This window comes from Otolemur garnettii, unplaced genomic scaffold, assembly GCF_000181295.1.
Source record: "Otolemur garnettii isolate 467f Iridium unplaced genomic scaffold, OtoGar3 scaffold00031, whole genome shotgun sequence".
NCBI classification, from domain to species: domain Eukaryota; kingdom Metazoa; phylum Chordata; class Mammalia; order Primates; family Galagidae; genus Otolemur; species Otolemur garnettii.
Genome location: NW_003852426.1, coordinates 2,483,580 through 2,502,449, shown reverse-complemented (window position 1 = coordinate 2,502,449; position 18,870 = coordinate 2,483,580). Strand labels below are relative to the sequence as shown.

Below are 18,870 nucleotides of genomic sequence, written 5' to 3'. Positions count from 1 at the left end.
ACAGCAACAACAACAAAAATAGCTGGGCGTTGTGGCAGGCACCTGTAGTCCCAGCTACTTGGGAGGCTAATTACTGGAGCCCAAAAGTTTGAGGTTGCTGTGGGCTGTGAGGCTATAGCACTCTACCTGGGGTGACAGCTTGAGGCTGTCTCAAAAAAAAATTTTTTTTGAGATGGAAGAAATTCAAGTTTTATGATGCTAGAACTTGGTCTACTTTGTTCAAAGATCCCATTTTTTTAAACTTCAGGATAGTCAGCGTCCATATTGTCCACTTGTGTAGAACTTCTGGCCTCAAGTGATCCTCCTGCCTCTGCCTCCCAAAGTACTGGGCCTACAGCTTGACCCACCATGCCTGGCCAAAGAGCCTAGTGTTAATATGCTCTGATGTTGAGGCCATGAACCCTATAAAGGGAATTCCTCTCATTAGTTTGTCATGAAGGACCAAACCCCATGGCTGCAAATTCTTTGCTGTTCCAATAAGCAGTTGACGTCTGTTCCCCTTCTAAAACTTGTTTAGTGGCTGGGCAGTGGCTCATGCCTGTAATCCCAGCACTTAGGAGGCCAAGGGGGGTGGATTGCCTGAGCTCACAAGTTTGAGACCTGTCTGAGCAAGAGACCCCCATTACCAAAATAAATAAGGCTAGTTTAGCACCAGACCAGTAGAAAGTGGCAGAACATCCTAAGGCCTGGTTATACACTTTGTAGTCTACCTCAACTTCTTAGAACAGGCTCACTTAATAGGTCTGATGACTGAACACCTTGCCGCAGAGTCCATGTAAAGACAAGGAAGGCCCTAGACACTGAAGGAAACCATATTGGGCCTAGCCCAGGTGTCAGCTATAAACCAGTAACTTAACTGGAGTTAAACAGCTTACCTAGCTGAGCCCAATCCCAAATTCCCAACCTGCAGAAAAAATGAACCATACCTCACTTAGCACCAAACAACCCACCTCCCTAAATGATTCTGGAAATTTTTTTTAAATCCTTTTATTACTCTTTTTTAACAAACGGCCCCAGGGATAGGGGACCAGGGAAAGGGGGAGGAGGGGAAGTGAGGCCCCAGCCCCACAACCCCTCCCCACCCACCCCTTTCCCCCTTATATATTTATAATCTATATACAAGCCCTGGGGGGTGGGGGTGGGGGTAAGGGAACTCCCTCAGCGGGGTGGGGGCAACCCAGGCTCCTTGTCCCCTCGGGACCCAGGCTCCTCTGCCCGTCTGGAAGGCCCTTCTCGAGAAGGTGGCCCTGTCCGCTCCCAAGGCTTTGGCATCCAACGCAGGGCATCTGGTGGTGAGGCCTAGGGCACAGGCATGTGTGAAAGAGTAAATCATAGTGTAAGGTCAGGGATGGGATGGAAGGACCTCAGGTGGTAACGCTTTTAGAGTTGGGGCCACAGGGTTTTTCTCCTTCACCTGCTGGTAAAGGTCGATGCGCTGGGTACGGAAGACTCCACTGTAAGTGGAAGGTGGGGCCTTGAGACGGGAATGGAGGCCAGAGAAGGACCTAAGGGAAAAAGGGTGTTTAAGGCAAGCCTAAGACCCAACTCCTGGCTGCAAACCAAGCAAACCTTTTGGGAGTCTACATCCCCATTCCCTTTTACCTTCCAGTTGGGGGAGTACGTGATGACCCATGTCCTCCAAGGTTGCTGCTCAGTTTTCGATAATCCTGTAACGGCTTTAGTTCCACTGGGTGCAGCTGAAGGAAAAAGATTTCATGAACCTACTGCCTTGAGATACAGAATCCTTAACACTTAACTTTCGGAGTTCCCTAGCATCTCAGTTCCTGTACCTTACCTCTGCCCGCCCCAAGCTAGTGGGGAAGGGTCTGGCAGGTGAAGGCAGCACCCGAGTAGCAGGAGCAGGTGGGGGCCGCACAGCCAGGCTGGGGGGCTGCAGAGTAGGCCCCACAGGTAACAGAGAAAGGGGAGGTGGGGCAGGAGGCGGTGCTGGTGGCAGGGAGCCAAAGTTCACCACTGGCAGCTGTGAGTCCACCATGGGTAGAAGCATCTGTAACAAGAAATTTGGGTGTGCATGTTGACAGGGAGAAATGTTAGAAAGCCAAGAAAAATAAAAGCCAAAGACTGGACAAAGAAATATGTACAATGAAAGGGAAATGGGAAGATAAGAAGGTACCTGTTGAGCAGGGGCCCCTGAAGGGAGAAAGCCGCTTTGACCACCAGGCTGCAGAGGAGTAGAATAAAAATCTGAAGGTGATGGCAGATCCTGGCGTACCTGTTGGGAAATGGGGAGAAATACGTCAACTTCCCCAAAAGCATCCTCTGCACCCTAACTCCCAAACCCTAATTACCCGCTCCACCTCATACCTGAAGCAAAGGTGGGTCAGGCAAAGGACTGGGGCAGAAAGCTGGAGAGTAGAGGAAGGAAGGTGGAGGATAGAGAACTCCTCCAGCCGGCAACTTCCCCAGCTCTGTTGCTTGCAGTGTAGAGAAATCCAGAAACTGGCCCTTAAGAGCTACTCCAGAGAGCAGTGCCGAGGGAGGGGCCGGGCCTGGGGGTAGGTATAGGGGCTGTGATCTGAAAAGAAATTTGGGGGAGAAGAGGCATCAAGAATTAACTCTGAGCAATGCCTTAAGTCTACTAGCCCTTGGTTCAGAGGGTCCCATTTCATTTTTTTTTGGAGATCGAGTCTTATTTTGTCACCCTTGGTACAGTGCCATGGCATCGTAGTTCACAACAACCTCAAACTCTCAGGCTTAAGTGATCCTCTTTCCTCAGCCTCCTGAGTAGCTAGGACTACAGCCACCCATCATAATGCCCACCTATTTTTTAGAGATAGGGTCTTGCTCTTGCTTAGGCTAGTATCCAACTAGTGAGCTCAAGCTCTACCCACCTCAACCTCCTAGAGTGCTAAAATTATAGGCATGAGCCACTGTACCCAGACTCACAGAGTCCCATTTCCTCTGCCCTAAAACACCTTCATTTCTTTCTGAGATCTACAGGCATCAAATCAAGTATTACCTGTAAGGGTGCAGTGAGGGTGTCCCAGGGCGGAAGCCTCCACTGCTTGGATGTAATTGAGAGTCCATGGCTCCCCCAGAGACCTGCAGAAGAGCAAGTTGAAATAGCTCTAGTTTCTCTTGTCAAGAAAAAAATCACCCATCTCACCCACAGCAGTAAAAAATATGGCGAAAAAATGGGGTTTTACAACTTTACCACATAGGCCTGATCAGAAAATATAGCAGGCAGAAAAGAATGATTATTTACTGAAAAAGTCATGTGATAGCTATGACAAGTAGGGCCTACCTGAGAACTGGGAGGCCCAGGACTGCCATAGAAGACCTCAGGGTATAGGCGCTGGCCTGAGGAGCTGGGCTCTGGGCCACAATGCCCAGAACCCAGGTTCTTAGATTGTGGCTCAGCTGAGGCAGAAGCACTGGGGAGCAGCTCCCAGTCTCGGGATATAGGAATGGCCTAGGAAGAAAGAGGCCAATGTCTGGCATCCTGAATGCCTAAGTTGCTCCCCCGCAGGCTCTCAGACCTTCCTTCCCACTAAACTTATTTCCACTTACCTCAGTGACTGATGCTGTTAGCTCCTTCTCTGCTTTTAAAGTGTCTCCTACCATTAGGCGTAAGTCTGAATCCTGTGATCACAAGTCAGAAGAGATTGTCCCAGTATTTAGACATGTGTCGTCTATGTCTTACCTCCAACCTTTCCCTTCTCTCCACCCAAACCAGAATACCCAGATCCATGCCATGCACACCTTGTCGCTAGTGCCAAACTGGACCGAGGGGCCAGGTCGATGGCATGGCCGGAGGGGCCCAGGCTCTGAGCCTCGGTCTGTACGCTGTGATCGTTCTGTGCCAATGGGGCCAGGGGGAAGAGGCTGCTCCCGGGGCAGCTCCTGGGTTGGGAAAGGGAAGCCCAAATTAGGCAATCCCCCAAACACAGGCAGGGCCAAAGTCAGATTTCTAGAAACAATCACTCTAATCATTTCTTGTTTTTTTACCTTTCTGTCCCCATCGTGGGGGGCAGGTGGCCGTCTCCTAGGAGGTTCAGAGGGTTCAGAGCCAGGTGGACCCTCACAAGGAACAGCATTCAGGGGGGAGGGGCCTCCAGGCCGCTTGGGGGGTCCCTCTGCTGCCCCCTTGAGTCCTCCATCAGGGGAACTTCGCTGGCTGCAGGGACCTGATGACACCTGAGAATCCCCACTCAGGTCCACCCCACTGTCAGACTGACTCATCTGAGAGGAGTGGAGAAGGAGCTAGTTAAGTCAGGGTAGAAAGCATCCCAATACCTGACTGGTGCACACATATACAAAAACTAAAGGAGGCAACCAAGTGAGAGGATACCCCAGACTTGATCCAGAGGAGGTGGGGAAGTATGGTCAAGTGCTTAACAGTATCTCAGCTCAGATGCTCCCATCCTCACTTACCTCTGTGCTAGCCACATCCTCAAAAGGATTCAGGGGCTCCATCCAGGGCTCCATGGAGCTTGGGCGGTAACTCTTTTGGCTAGCTGCTGGAGAAGGAAGCACCGACCAGAGAGAGAAAGTGAGAGGAGAGGACAGTTCTCAAGTCCATCTCATCCTTCTACTGTAGTCCTTTGCTTTCACTTAGCTTTACTCACCAGTATGTAAATGATTCCAGATGTGAGGGGTCAGGGCCTCTGTTCCTGCATCTCTAGATTCTCCCTGAGGGCCTGGGTCCTCAGGCTTAGAGTCCAAGAATCCAGAGCTATGAGGCGGTGGCAAAGATTCCTAAAGATGAGAAAGGCCAGAGGCAAAACATGAATTAAAGTAGGGACTGAGAAATACAGAAATCTAGGAAAGACTGAGGTGTGGGAACAACAAAAGAGACATGGAGGAGGCAAATCATATAGTGAGGATTTTGAGTGAAAACACGGCATAAATGGGGAAAAGAGTGAAGAAAAAACCCCAAGAACTTTTAGGAGTAAAAGTGCAGTGAAGCACACTCTCAAACCCCATCCTCACCTCCTGCAGCAACTCTGGTTTTCTAGGAGGCCGCTCCCGACGTTTGGGGGGGAAGGGATTAACCCCGGTGGGATCCCGGGGACTCCCACCCACCCCTCTCACCATTGGCCCTGGCTCCTCAAAGCGAGGGTCTAAAGAAGAGAGAAAACCATCAGCAACTGCCTTGCTCTACCACCAACCCTAGCTTTCCCTCCCTATTCTACCACCCAATCCTTCTACCCTTGCTGTCTACAGACATCAGCAACAGGGCCCCCAAGCCAGACGCTCTCCCTCCAACATCTGCCCTTCTTTGGGAACATAGATATTCCCATGCATAACCACTCCAGCTTACCAGAAGTGATGCTACTGCTGCTGGTCCTCTGGGGCTCATACTGGGATGGGGCTCTAGCAGGAGGGCCCTGAGGAGCTTGGGGAGGCCCAGGCTTGTGCCTTGGGTGCCCCCCCGGTGTAGTTACATTCCCTTGGCGGCTGCTAAGCTGGGCCAGAGCTTGTTGGATGCCAGCAGGGTTACTGTGGATAACTTGGTCCAATCGGAAGACAGCAGAACTACTGGGAGGTGGAGGTGGCAGGGGAAGCCCCGGGGGACGCTCCTCTGGAGGACGGCTAAAGAAAACAGAACATCAGCTCTAGTATTTGCTATATCATTAATTACTTTATCCTCCCAAGTCAATTATCTGTTTTCTAACTTCTCCCCCTTACAACCTATCCCCTTCCCTACCCTGGTGTTTTTCAGCTCTTCTAAGAGTTTTCTACACGTATAGTCTGTAGAGTGGAAAGCAAAGAACAAGGAATAAATATACAAGTATTCCTGACTCTACCATCCTATCAATTGCTCTCTATTACCTAGGTGTGCAAACCACGGTGCCTTTCAGAAAGTCCATGGCCCCTTGGTCACAAACACCACAGCACCCAAACTCACCTCACCCCAAGGCCTTTGCCCTTTCCCCAACAGTTTATTTTTGATAGAGTCCCACTGCATCGCCCTTGGTAGAGTGCCATAGCACCATAGCTCACAACCACCTCAAACTCTTGGGCTCAAGTGTTTCTCCTGCCTCAGCCTCTGGAGTAGTTGACTACACGGGAGCTAGCACCACCACAGCACCCAGCTATTTTTCGAGACAGGGTCTTGCCCTTGTTCAGGCTGGTTTCTAAGTCCTGACTGAGCTCAAGCAATTTAGTTGCCTCAGCCCCCAAGTGCTAGGATCATAGGTGGAAGCCACTGTGCCCAGACCTTCCCCAATTTAAACCCTAAGCATACACCTGACGGTCTATCCCTACCCACCTTCGGTTCTTGGGAGAGGGCCAGGTCCTCTTATCCCCTCGTCCTGGTCCGGTCCTTCCCCCAGAACCCCCGCTGCCACCTCCACTGCTGCCACCACTGCTGCCAGCTTTGCCCCCAGGACCCGGGCGCCGGTTCTGTCGTTCCATGCCTGGCCGCTGACTGGAGAAACTTCGCTTACTCAAATCCTTGGCTCTCTGGCTCAGATCGCCACGGGACATGGTTGAAATGCCTGGTGCAGGGCCACCTCCACTGCCCCCAGGAGTTCCCACAGCTTTGGGGGTCAGCAATGCTGGAGGGGGAGCCTCTTTGTCCCCCCTGCGCTCACTGGCAAAGTCACTACTCTCTGATGCAGTCTCCCATTCCTCATTGGCTTGGTCTGAGTTCTGGTTTGACAAATCAGGAGATTTGGCAGCTGCCCTGCGAGGTGGTGGGGGCACTGTGGCTGTTGTGAGGGTCTCCTCAGGTCCAGGAGTGGAGGCTGGAAGGGCCAGGGAGGAAGGCTTGCCCTCGGCCCCTCTGGCTGCATTCTCCCTTTCCTGTTTCAGCCTCCGGAAACGAGGTGGCTTGTCCTGCTGTTGAGCTCGCCCATGTCGCCTCCTTCGTGGTCGCTCCCCATCTTCTACACCCATGCCCACATTATTACCTCCACTGCTTGTTCCCCGAGTCATAGTGGACAAAGGCCCTGGAATCAACTTCTCTTTCAGAGGTTCCTTACTTGATGGCAAAGGGCCTGCAGGTGGTTTCTTGGGAGCCAAGGGCTTGGCTGGAGAGCTCCAGCCTGGGCAAACAGGAGGAGGGGGCCGCCCTCCCCCTCGGCCCCTGCGTGACGGCACCCCTCTAGGAGTGAAGACTCGCCCACCCCGGGCAGTGGAGAAGCGTGCTGGGGCTGGTGAAGGTGGGGCTCCTGGTGGGGGGTGAGTAAGAGGAGCTTGGGTGAGTACTCCCTCTTTGGGTGGGGGGGCTTCCTTGTCCGAGGGAGCCAGATCACTCTCGTGGGTCTCACTGCCTGTTTCTGAGCCACGCTGTCGGCGCCGCTTGGGTATTTCCTCATATTCTGAACCCTCACTTCGTGTCTCACTGGCAGTGCGGCCACGGGGAGCAGGTGGGTGGTTTGGTCCTCCTGCCCCACCTCCACGCCCATCATCTCCTCGGAACTCTCGGTAACTGCGGAACTCTCTGCTTCGTGCTCCCCGTCCCCTTCCCCCATAGGTTCCCCGAAAACCCCTCCCTCTGGCAAAATATTCACCGCGGCCCCGACCCCGGCAGGAGGTAGGACCCACTCGTTCATAGGAATAGTCCCTCCGAAGCCTTGGGGCAGGGGAAAGATTCCCACTGGGTGGGGTCTCTTTGGGACCCCCTAGTTTCCCTTTGGCTGTCTTTAGTGGGTCTGGTTTGGGGATCTTGGGGGTTTCATCGCCCTGTTCGAGGGGCTTGGGAGGCAGCTCTTCCACTTTTGCAGGTGGTGGGAGTTTCTTTATAGGCCCAGCCCGGCGGGGAGGAGCGCCTGGCTCCTCTGGAGGGATTCCCCGACGACTGCTCCCTGGGCGAGGGCCCCAGCGAGTCTCTGTGCGACTTTCTCTGCGTGGTGGTGGGGGGCCTTGGCCTCCACTTCCGACTCCACGGGCCGGCTTTCGGCTTGCTTCTGGCCCTGTCAACTGTGCAGTGTCCTCCTTGGGGGGGTCTTTCTTGGGTGGTGCTTGCGTCTTGGTTGCCTCATCATTGCTTGGAGGCCAGGGGAGTGGACGGGGCCCTGGGGGAGCTGGCTCCTCCAGAGGGAAGCGAGAGATTGGGGGCCCAGGGGCTCCATTCTCAGGAAAGCCTGGATAACTGGCCAGATAGGGTGGTGGGGGAGGTACTGGAGGAGTCTCACTCCTGAAGAGAGACAGAAAAGAAGGAGAATTATCTCAGGATGAGGAATACCAGAACTAGGTGAGAAGAGAACACTTAGTTTTATGATCTTTCCTATTCATCACTATTATCTTACCACTGATCCAAATCCCTTTCTTTTAGGCCTAGATCCTATCATCACTAGGAACTCACCCATTTCTCATAACCAAGACTCACCTCAGGCCCTTGTCATCCTCATCTGCAGCCTGGCGCAGTGGTGAGGTAAGTGGCCTAGGGTCAGTGGATGTTGTACCGAAGACATCTCCTACCCAGGCCAACTTTGGATCTACTGGTGGGGTGCCCCGTTCCCGTAAAAGGGGGGGTGCATGACGGTCAAATGGCTCTGAGTTTGAGCCTCCACTGTCTGAGCGCTCCCGGGGAACTAGGCCTGAAGAAATAAAAGAATAACTCTTCTTATTTCACAGGCCCTACAGGACAAAAGTGCCTCCCTAGTCTAGTATTCCCTGTCAAGTCAGTTCCTCCATCTTTTGCTCCCAGTCTGAGCCTTGCCCACTCTTGTGAAACGGGGCTAACCACTTAGTTTCCCTATGAAAGGATCAAACCGCCCCAAATAAACTCTGGCCAATGAAAGTCAACTGTATATTCCTTCTCTAAGCCCATTCCTGCAACAGACCTAACTCTATATACACTCCCTTTCTCACTGGTAAAACCTGTCACACAAGAGTCACAATAAGATTCTGATATCCAACAACTCACACGACTGAGGGGCTCCCCACCTGTCCCATGGCCTTACCAGAGGGATGCACGCCAGGAGGGTAGAAGTCAAGAGGGGGCCGGCCCTGGAGGAGCCGGGGGTCCACATAAGGAGGAATCATCATCCAGCGGGGATCAAAGTTCATTGGGGGCATGGGCGGGGGCCGGCCCAAAGCACCTGGGTACAGAGCCTTAGGAGGGGGTGGTGGAGCCTGTGGAGCTGGCACAGCCCCCAGGGTCACAGGCTGTGGTGGTGATGGGGGCACTGGAGCAGGAGGGGCAGAGCCCTGTTGATGCTGTTGCCACTGCTGCTGCTGCTGCTGTTTCAGAAGCTGCTCCTAGGGAAGAAGAAAGAGGATGAGACAGGCATCAAAGCACACACAAAGGAATCAGCGAAGAAAAATCATTAATGCTCAAATGTAACAAAACCCCAGCTAGATGGAAACAGGTGACATAATGGAAACAAAACTGGACAAAGAGGCAGAGGGACCCAGAAGGTAACTTATGGATAAATATTAAAGCCAGGAAAGGAAGCAGCCCTTAGAGGGGTAATAACTTGATTTCACCTGCTGCTGCCGCTGGAAACGAGGAGGTAATGATTTCTGGTATTTAGGGTAGCCCAAGCCTTGGCTAGTAGGCTGCCGAGTAGGACCAACTCCATCACCCTTGGGGGGTTCCACCTTTGGGGCTGGGGGCGTGGTAGGAGGAGGAACCTCTTCTGATGGTTCAGGACCCTCTTTTGAGGGCAGCTGTGATTCCACTGTATTGAAGAAAAGACAACAGTCACAGTGACCTGGTCCATCAACATTCATTCCATGAACCCAGGAATATCAGTCTTTCCTCCTCTAGCTCACTTGATACCTACTTGACACTCTACTTGACACCTGACCTACCAAAGCCCTTTCTGTTTAACAACCCATAAAAATGCTTTATGTCTCCTTAAGAGTCTATAGTGGTGGCATTAATCTATGAAACTATCAAAATGACACTTTCTTCAGCGCTGCCCTACAAAAAATTGTTTTAGCTCGGTGCTAGCCACGTACACCTAAGGTGGCGGGTTCGAATCCCCAGCCCGGACCCGCCAAACAACAATGACGGCTGCAACCAAAAAATAGCCAGGCGTTGTGGCAGGCGCCTGTGGTCCCAGCTACTTGGGAGGCGGAGGCAGGAGACTCGCTTGAGCCCAGGAGTTGGAGGTTGCTGTGAGCTGTAATGCCACAGCACTCTACCCAGGGAGACAGCTTGAGGCTCTGTCTCCAAAAAAAAAAAAAAAAAAAAAAAAAATTGTTTTAGATCACAATTTATTCAGAAATTCAGATAACAAACCTTTCTTCAGATACCCCTACAAATGATAGGACTCTCCTCCCCTACCATGTGTAGTCCAATAAATCAAAACAACTGTCTTCATTTACTTCCATCCTTACCACCCTGTACCTTTAAGGCAAGCAGAGATCTGACATCTGGTAGTACCTATCCCCATCTCCATACCTGGGCTGGCTTCGAAGCTGCCACTGCTGGTGCTACTGGTACTGCCACCACCACTCACCAGAGTGGGAGCTGGAGCCACACCTGGAGTGGGGGTGGGTTGGGCAGGAAGGGCCTGTGCTGGTTCTTCAGATTCTTTCTCTGGTGTTGGGGCTGATGCCGGTGGTGGAGCTGCAGGTGCAAGGAGTTCTTTGGGGACTGCAGGTGGTGGAGCTGGGGCAGGAGGGACAGGAGGTGGGGCAGCAGGCTCTGCTTTGAGCCGCTTGTCAGGTGCCCCAAACTTTTCATCCAGCCGTTTGAGCTTCTCGGCACAGGCTGCCCGGCGCTCTTCCTGCATACGCCGCTCTTCTTCCTCTCGCCTTCGACGGGCACGCTCCACAGCCAGAGAGATTTCAGATGAAGACTGCTTTCGTCGTTGCCGCCATGCCTCATCCTCATCTTCAGGTGCTGGGGGCTTGCAGGGAGGGCCCCCACGATCCTGTCAATGGGCAGACCCGGCAAGGCCAGGAATGTCAGTCACTATGCTTTCTACCATCACTTTCATGGACCAATCAACTGTTTCTAGCTACAGAATACAAGGACCAGGGCTTGGGGGTTGAAGACCTCTCTGGGTAGGGACTCATCACCTTGGTTCTTTTGTTGTTTTTTGAGACAGGCTCTATGTTTTCTGGTCTAGAATTTCTAGGGCTTAATACTGCCACTTCAGCCTCCTAAGTAGCTGGGACGACAGATGCTCAATACCGCAGACACTCTAGTCTTTTTTTTTTTTTTTTAAGAGACAAAGTTTCACTTTATTGCCTCGGTAGAGTGCCTTGGTATCACAAAGCTCAAAGCAACCTCCACCTCCTGGGCTTAGGTGATTCTCTTGCCTTAGCCTCCTGAGTAGTTGGGACTACAGGCACCTGCCATAACGCCCAGCTATTTTTTTGTTGCAATTTGGCTGGGGCTGGGTTTGAACCTACCACCCTGGGTATATGGGGCTGGCACCCTACCCACTGAGCCACAGGTGCCGTCCCCACCCTAGTCTTTTATTTTCTCTGTTCCCTCTCACCTTCAGAGACCCAAACACCCAGCCCTCCTTGTTCTTCCTCACTAGCATCCCAATTTCTCCTATTCCTTATCTTGACTCCCCTAACATTTGTTTTTTTTTTTTTGAGACTGAGCCTCAAGCTATCCCCCTGGGTAGAGTGCCATGGCATCACGCTTACAGCAACCTCCGACTCCTGGGCTCAAGCGAGTCTCCTGCCTCAGCCTCCCAAGTAGCTGGGACCACAGGCGCCCGCCACAACGCCTGGCCATTTTTTGGTTGCAGCCATCATTGTTGTCTGGTGGGCCCGGGCTGGGGATTCGAACCCGCCACCTTAGGTGTATGTGGCTGGCGCCTTAGCCGCTTGAGCCACAGGCGCCGAGCCAACTCCCCTAACATTAAGGATGTTCTCAAGCTTTCCAGGGCTGCTCTACAGTTCTGCACTTCACACAGCTCATGTTCAGCCCTCCCTCCAGCTTCCTCTATAAGACTGTTTCAAATCTCCCACAACTGACCCTCTCAATCCCTCATTGTAGATACTCACTGGGTAGTCCCCAGGGGGACCCCAGTTCCCAGTGGGGCCCCGGTGAGGTGGGGGTGGGGGAGGCTTTGGGGCAGGAGGCCCCGGCTCTGTCTCTGGAGGCCGAGAGGTCTCTGCCCAGGCTGTCTTGGGAGGAGGTGGTTCACTGCCAGGGGAGTTGCCCTTTTTGCCATCTGCTTCAGGGGGACGTTCCTCACCAGCAGCTAATTGGGAATCCTTGCTGTGAGCAGATCAACAGTGAAATTAAAATCAGCTACAACCCAGCTCCTCTAAGAGTATATTACTGTGAAACAAACCAAGCCCCCTTTTCTCCCCTGGTGACTCTAACTTACTGGCCCTCAGTTCCCTCCTCATCAGAATCTCGCCCGTCTTCCTCATCACTGAATTTGAGCTTTTCAGTGTAGTCAACTTCTTCATGGGCCCCTAAGGGGAAAAATAAATAGTGATAACCAAAGCCCTCTGCTCTTCAATCTCAGATATCTTCCTGGGACACAAAAAGTGATCTGGAACTATGTGGTGGGATGTACTACTAGTTCCAACCCTCTCCCTCTGTAATCAAGATCCACCAATTATGAGTCCTGTCATTCCTACTTCTCTCGGAACTTTGCCAGGACTTGGTTTTTCTCTATTAATCCCTTACCCTTCAATGTCTTTTTTCCTTCCACACGACCTCCCCCCATGTTCGTCACTTTGCCTTTTCAGATCCAAATATTTGACCCTTAATATCCACTTACCTGCCCAACCATCATCATTCTCCTGGTCCAACTGATCAAACTCTTTGAGATTATCCTCTTTAAGAATAGAAGGACGACCCACAGGCTCTACAAGGCGCATTGGTGGCCCAGAGCCACGGGGGCCTGCCACACGGGGGAAACGGCTATATATGGAAAAGAAAATAGGAAAGAAGATGTAAAATGGCGTTACTGTATAACCACATATAAGACTGAGCCTCCTGGTTAGAAAACCATCTCCTTCCCCAACAGGTTTCCCCTACCCCCAACCATAAATCTGGATTGCTCACCTGGGCCCATCAGGAGTAGGATATCGGTAAGGCCCCTGGGGTCCATAGGGCGGAGGAAACGGGAGATATGGGGGATACATCTGCAAAAGGGCCCAACAATAGCTGCTCAGCAAGACAGTCAAACTGCCTTCCAGCTCCTTAAACTATCATCATCCCCTCCTTCATCTCATATGTCCCTGACTTTCTAGCTGGCCCTTCCAAAAACTAAGTCCTGATTCCTCATTCTCCAGTTTCTAGCAAAATCACCCCCAAATAAATCTGAACTCACGAAAGGCGGCATCATTCCGCGGTAGGGAGGGAACTGGGGTGGGCCTGACGGCTGCAGCCCTGCCCGGGGATCATGACCATGATGAAGTTTGGAGTCTGGGCCCTCCAGTTCATCAGGGCCACGCCCACCTCCATCCCTCCAAGTTGTAGAATCTGTATTTTGGAAAAGACAGAGACAGAGAGAGAAACACACACCAATAATTCAGGGGCAAGTGAACATAGCTAACTAAAAATGATGGAGAAGAAAAGGAATAAAACAGCAATTAATTTTGAAATGGAACAGGTGATATTCTGGCCAAAAGGCAGCACTCACTTTGGGGGCGGAGGCTTGGTCCGGGCCCAGACGACGGCTCGGCAGACTCCCTTTCCTTGGCAGCCTTGTCCTGGTCGCCAGCCGCCTGCAGGGTCGGAAATTCCTCTCGAGAGAATCGTGACAGTAGGCTTGATGCCCTTCCACCTATTGGGATAGGGGTGCAGAACAAGAAACAAATGTACATTTACTTAAGACACACAGTAAAAATAGAAGGCTCTGACAGATACCAGATTGCTGAGTTCCTGCCTTCAAATTTAACTTCCTATGGAATAGGTACTCATTCCCAAAGAACTAAGGTCAGTTCTGGGACCCCTCCACTCCTTTACACAAAACTGATATTTAAACTTGCTCATGTGCACCATAAAAGTGAATATCAGTGGTCCTGATCCAAGGTTTAGCCAAAGAGGGATCAAGAGACACTGTGCTGAAGGTACCATATAGGGGTCCTGCCTCCCATAGTGGCCAAACACAGGTAGCTCCCTGAAGAACTGCGCACTCACCATCTCCATGTGCTCCATGGGTGACGCTGGCTTGTGCCCAGGACTTTACCCCGCTTGGAACCGAAGGAGTGTTCTGGGGAAGCAGAAAGACGGTAAGTGGTAATGTGTGTGGAACGGCTATGAGCTAGCCCCCTGCCCCAGTTCTCCACAGGTACCTCGGGGGCTGTTGGGGGTCGTTTCGGCTGGTTGGAGGCAGGCGTCTGTGAAGCCGGCAGTGGCTGCGATTCCGGCAGCTGAGCGGTTGAGGCATCGGAACTGAAGGGATGATAGAATGGGAAGGTTATTGAGGTCTGAGATGCCTTCCCTACTTCTCCAACTGGTGGAGAATAGGAACAAAAATCAGGCCCATTGTTATCATTTATAAACATTAAGATAAACTAATTTTGTCATCTTGTATAGGTTATTTCCTGAAGCTTTCTCACCATCTGACAGAAAGCTAAAGATACCATTCCTTATTATTTAACAGGAGACCTGAGATAGATAGGAAAAGCACCTCCCCTTTGTCTCTGGCTTTTATGTGGTTGGGTTAGACCAAGCACAATTTTCCCCAAAGTTTAAAGTTAAAATATTCATCACTCTAGCCCCCAAGCCTCTACCTACCTCTTGGGGTCGGACTGTTCCTGTTTGCTTGCCCATCCTGTTCCGTCTTTCGGCACTAATGAGACATTGGGGTCATTGCCTTTGTTCTCGGCTTTCAGGCTTGGAAGATTGGCTGGGGGTGGCATACGCCGGGCAATGGCAACTTTCCCGAGACTCTGCAGGCCATGGCGAGGGGCAACTGGAGAAAAGGTGGGAGAGAGTCAAAAATACCTCACATGGAAGAACTGACAGCCACCCACCCTGGGCCCATTTATATATCCTCAATGTTTTATTACCTATTTCATCCAAACTTCTTAGAAGGGGGCCCTTCCCCTGCTTTTGATTAATCCATGAAATCCCTATCAGGAAGGCTGAGATGTATGTATTACATGTAATGCTTCTATGTGGGATGCTTGATTTTGAGCCTGGGGAGTAAGCTGGCCCCAGACTTCTCCAAATCCACATTTCTTTGCCTCAAATTCTTACATGTCCAAAGATGGGGAACCACAGACACGCCTTTGTAGGAGAATAACTGATGTTTGCCCACCCTCAAAAGGATTCAAAGTAAAGTTGGAAAGCCTCTAGTGTCCCTGCAGTCTCCCCGCCCCCAGATAGGGTATCACTCTATCACCCAGGCTTGAGTGTAATAGCGTCACCTCACTCCAACCTTAAACTCAAGGGATGTCCTGCTTCAGCCTCCCAAGTGGCCAGGCCTAGATAGGCATGTGCCTCCATGCCTAGTTTTTTCTTATTTTTTGAGACAGGGTCTTGCTATGTTGCCCAGGCCTGTCTCACGGACCCTCCCACCTCAGCCTCCTGACTCACTGGGATTAAAGAACTGAGCCACACACTCAACTCTTCCCTGGTCTTGGTATCTCTACTACAGCCATTTCCCCTCAAAGAACTGTAAAATACATGTCCCATTCAGGTCTAGCTTTCAGGGATTAGAGGCATCTTTGCAGGACCCTCACCAGCGGGTTTCTGGATCTCTAAGGACTTGCCCTTATATGTATCAAACAGGTTGAGTGAGGAATACTTCTTTCCATCCTTCCCCTTGGCAGTCGGCCCCGAGCGATCGGACATTGCGCTGGAAGCTCATTGAGTATGTTGGGTCCTGCAGGCACCTCCCCCAAAACGTGCCGGAGCCTGTGGGCCAAAAAGTGAGTATCTCAGTCTCTGTGCCCTTTATAGACTGTAACAGAAATCTGAAAGTTTTCTTTTATTCTCAATGGGTACTCAGATTATGTGGACTTCTGGTATCTTTTCTTCTCTTCTAGCATATGTAAACTTCCTAGTCTCTTTAAGTAGCCACAATCTACTCAGCTCCCATGTAGCCCAAATACATGTTTTCTCCTTTCCTCCAAACACCTCTACCTAGGAAACACAAACAAAAATCCAGTATTTTCCTAGTGTAAATGCTCTGTCCTTTGTGCCATTCTACAAAGCATAGCAGCCTCTTAATCCCCACAATTCGCCAAAATCACTTCAGAGACTTAAAATGAGGCAAGTCCAAGACTCAAAGAAAACCATAAAAAGGCATACAATTCCATTGTCCAAGGAACAGAGGTTTGAAACTCCTCTCTTTATTTGATACCAGCTTTCCCATCATGCCCCAGGGCCCTGTACCCCAGGTTCCATTCCTAGCAGTCTCATGTCCCATCTGGGAGATTTGGAGGAAGGTATGCTGGAGTTTAAGGATTTTATGAGCTTGCTCAGTCAGAGGTCTGGTGCCAGAGAAATCCTCATGGAACAACAGGGACTATACAGACTAACAAACGGTAAAACCCCAAGTACTTAGAATACTCCATCTTTTCCTACACTTGCTCCCCATCTTGGCTCCTGGAAAAAATATCACCTCCAGATGGAGTACTGGCGGGCTCTCAGTTGAGCAGAACTGAGGAAAACAAAGCATTAGAGAGCCACCTTGAGAACCCTGTAACCATGGGCCAGACACCAAGAGGGCCAAGGCCAGAGCTAACTTCATTTTCCCATTCTACTAAAGAATGTCCATCAGCAGTCATTTCTTTCTCTAATAACTCCCTGGTCCCCAAGCAGGCCAAACTCTCTAACAATCCCTTCTAGACTGACCAGGCATTCGTTTATAGATGAGAACAGCATGAAGAGATGAAAGAAGATGGGAAGAAAGCAGGGAAATTCAGACAGGCCCAAGACGAAAGCCAAACTGGGGAAAAGCAAAGTTTATGACAATATAGAGATGCGGGGGTTGTTCTGTAGGTGTTTAACAAGACCAATCTTTGAAAATAAACAAATGAAGAGAAAACAGATAGAAGATTCACGGAGTGAACAGACTAAAACTAATAAAAGAGAATACGAAAGCAGGTGAGAAATATATGGAAACAGGAATGGCAAAGAAAGGATGTGAATAAAGCATGAGAAAGGAGGCAACATCAAGAGATCCAAGAAAAACAGGTTTGGGGGGAAAGGAGAGGTGGAACAAGGAATAGGAAAAATGAAAGAGTAGAACAAGATAAATTGAAGAATCTAAAAGGCGAAGATGCTAAATAAAAGCGGGGTTCCAGAGTGGGAGTGACTCTCCCCGAAGACGGGCGTCAAGAAGGCAAGGCGACAGCGCTGGGTGATGGGAGGGGTCCAGTATGGAGGAAAAGACCTTCCTAGAGAAATGTCGGGCGCGGCCCACCCCAGGGCGGCAGCGGGGAGGGGGCCCACAGATAGGGGTAAGCAACCGGGAACACAGCGGAGGATAGTAAGTTACAGGCCCGGAAGCAAGGGTCGCCCCATGAAGCCGGGACAGTGGGCGGGTAAAGGCAGGCTTTGGGCTCCGAGACAGGGGCCAGAGGTGCGGGTGCCGGGATAGAGGTACAGGAGGGGGAGGGGCAGGCAGGCCCGGCAGCAGGAGGACAAAATGGCGGCGGCTAATGGCAGCTTCTCCTCCCCCCCCCCCCCCCCCCCCCCCCCCCGCCGCCGCCGCCGCCACCACTGCTCCCGCGCCGGAAAGGGCGTCAGCGCTCAGCTCACCCAGACTCACCTGGCCGGGTGTGCGGGGGGTCCGGGACCAGAGCTTAGGTGCACCCCGGGGCGGGAAGGCGGTGGGGCGGGGGCGGATGGCAGCGGATGGCGCCGGGTTCGGCTCCTCCCGTCTCCCTCGCTCACTCCGCGGCTGGGATCCGACTAACGGCCCATCCGGGCAACCGCCGCCCCCGGGAGTGCCCCCCCACCTCCCACCTCCCTCCGCGCCTAGACACGCCCCTTTATTTGCATAAAGGCGGGGCGCCTTCACCCTACTCTTCTTTACTTCTAGTGCTGTTCTTATTTAAAAAAAAAAAAAAAAGGCAGGGCTTATGGAGCAAGTGGAGGTTATTTGCATAAAGAGGAGGGACTTACGGGCACTAAGACGCCGGTTGGCTGAGGAGGCGGGCTCCCAGCGTCGGCCGTTAAGACGTGTAGAGGGGGCGGGGATGCGGCGCCGGTCGGCCGGGCGGTTGGGGCGCGGAATTTACACGAGGAATGGTGGGAGAAAAGAGGCGGAGCGTGCGTCGTGCGTTCGTGGAAAGATGAGAGCGGAGAGACGTACGGACGCCGAAAGTGGAAGGAAACGAAGCAAAGCCCGTTGCGCCTTTAGCGAAGGAGACTAAGAGAGGACCTATGCTGGCGACGGGAATTAGCTGCCAGAGGGCGGAGCTTACGTAGACCCAAGGAAGAGTCTCAGTTCACGCGTCCCTTCGCGAGAGACGGAAGAACTAGGAGGGCGGGGCCTTCACTATTAAATCACGTCATGCAAATAAGATGAATTGTTAGACCAATCCAAAGTTTTCGGGAAACATGTTGAGTGCACCGCGCAGCCTAGGTATTCTTTGGGTAGTTCTATTTATTTGCATAGTACATGCTAATTATTTGAATAAAAATAGACTAGGAATGACTTAAGTTATCAAAATTTGGGCAATGAATGACTAAGACGGACTTCTAATTTTATAACCTATAATTTTCATGAATAGATTTTTGTATTTGGTACTATTGGCAATTTGTACTATCCTAACAATGCATTTTATTTTACAAAATACAAAATTTTCTTTTCCTCTTGTGTCTCATTGCCTGACGGTAGAATACTCTGTTCCCATCAAACTTAGCTCCCATTAAGCGAAACATTCTGCTTTTTCAATTTTCTTACTCCTTGTCTCCCTCCCTCCCTTCCTCCAACTCCGTTTTCCTAGGTCTCTCCTTTTTTCTTTCTTTCTTTCTTTTTTTTTTTTTTTGAGACAGAGCCTCAAGCTATCACCCTGGGTAGAGTACCATGGCATCACAGCTCACAGCAACCTCCAACT

General features: G+C 51.4%; 1 protein-coding gene and 1 non-coding gene across 3 annotated transcripts; both read right to left on the bottom strand.

The window, feature by feature from the left end:
* Positions 1–971: 971 nt before the first annotated feature.
* Positions 972–17,762, bottom strand: PRRC2A (proline rich coiled-coil 2A). 2 transcript variants are annotated; one of them, XM_003789004.1, is made up of 31 exons: positions 17,577–17,762; positions 15,541–15,715; positions 14,591–14,768; positions 14,146–14,245; positions 13,991–14,063; positions 13,491–13,634; positions 13,179–13,330; positions 12,911–12,990; positions 12,624–12,766; positions 12,222–12,312; positions 11,893–12,109; positions 10,325–10,799; positions 9,403–9,596; positions 8,877–9,174; positions 8,300–8,510; positions 6,236–8,107; positions 5,285–5,556; positions 4,954–5,084; positions 4,590–4,719; positions 4,396–4,481; positions 3,970–4,203; positions 3,724–3,864; positions 3,532–3,603; positions 3,266–3,433; positions 2,981–3,063; positions 2,326–2,536; positions 2,135–2,233; positions 1,796–2,008; positions 1,603–1,697; positions 1,415–1,505; positions 972–1,299 (listed from the first exon to the last, which is right to left on the bottom strand). In XM_003789004.1, exons 2-31 carry the CDS (start codon positions 15,650–15,652, stop codon positions 1,159–1,161), a joined length of 6,507 nt encoding a protein of 2,168 aa, XP_003789052.1. In that variant the 5' UTR covers positions 15,653–15,715; positions 17,577–17,762; the 3' UTR covers positions 972–1,158. The 2 variants fall into 2 exon arrangements, with proteins under 2 accessions (XP_003789052.1, XP_012660208.1); XM_012804754.2 differs by having other exon boundaries at positions 4,396–4,478.
* LOC111725138 lies at positions 14,970–15,098 on the bottom strand. Its single transcript, XR_002773277.1, has one exon. It is a non-coding gene; the product is annotated as a small nucleolar RNA SNORA38 (small nucleolar RNA).
* Positions 17,763–18,870: the final 1,108 nt, after the last annotated feature.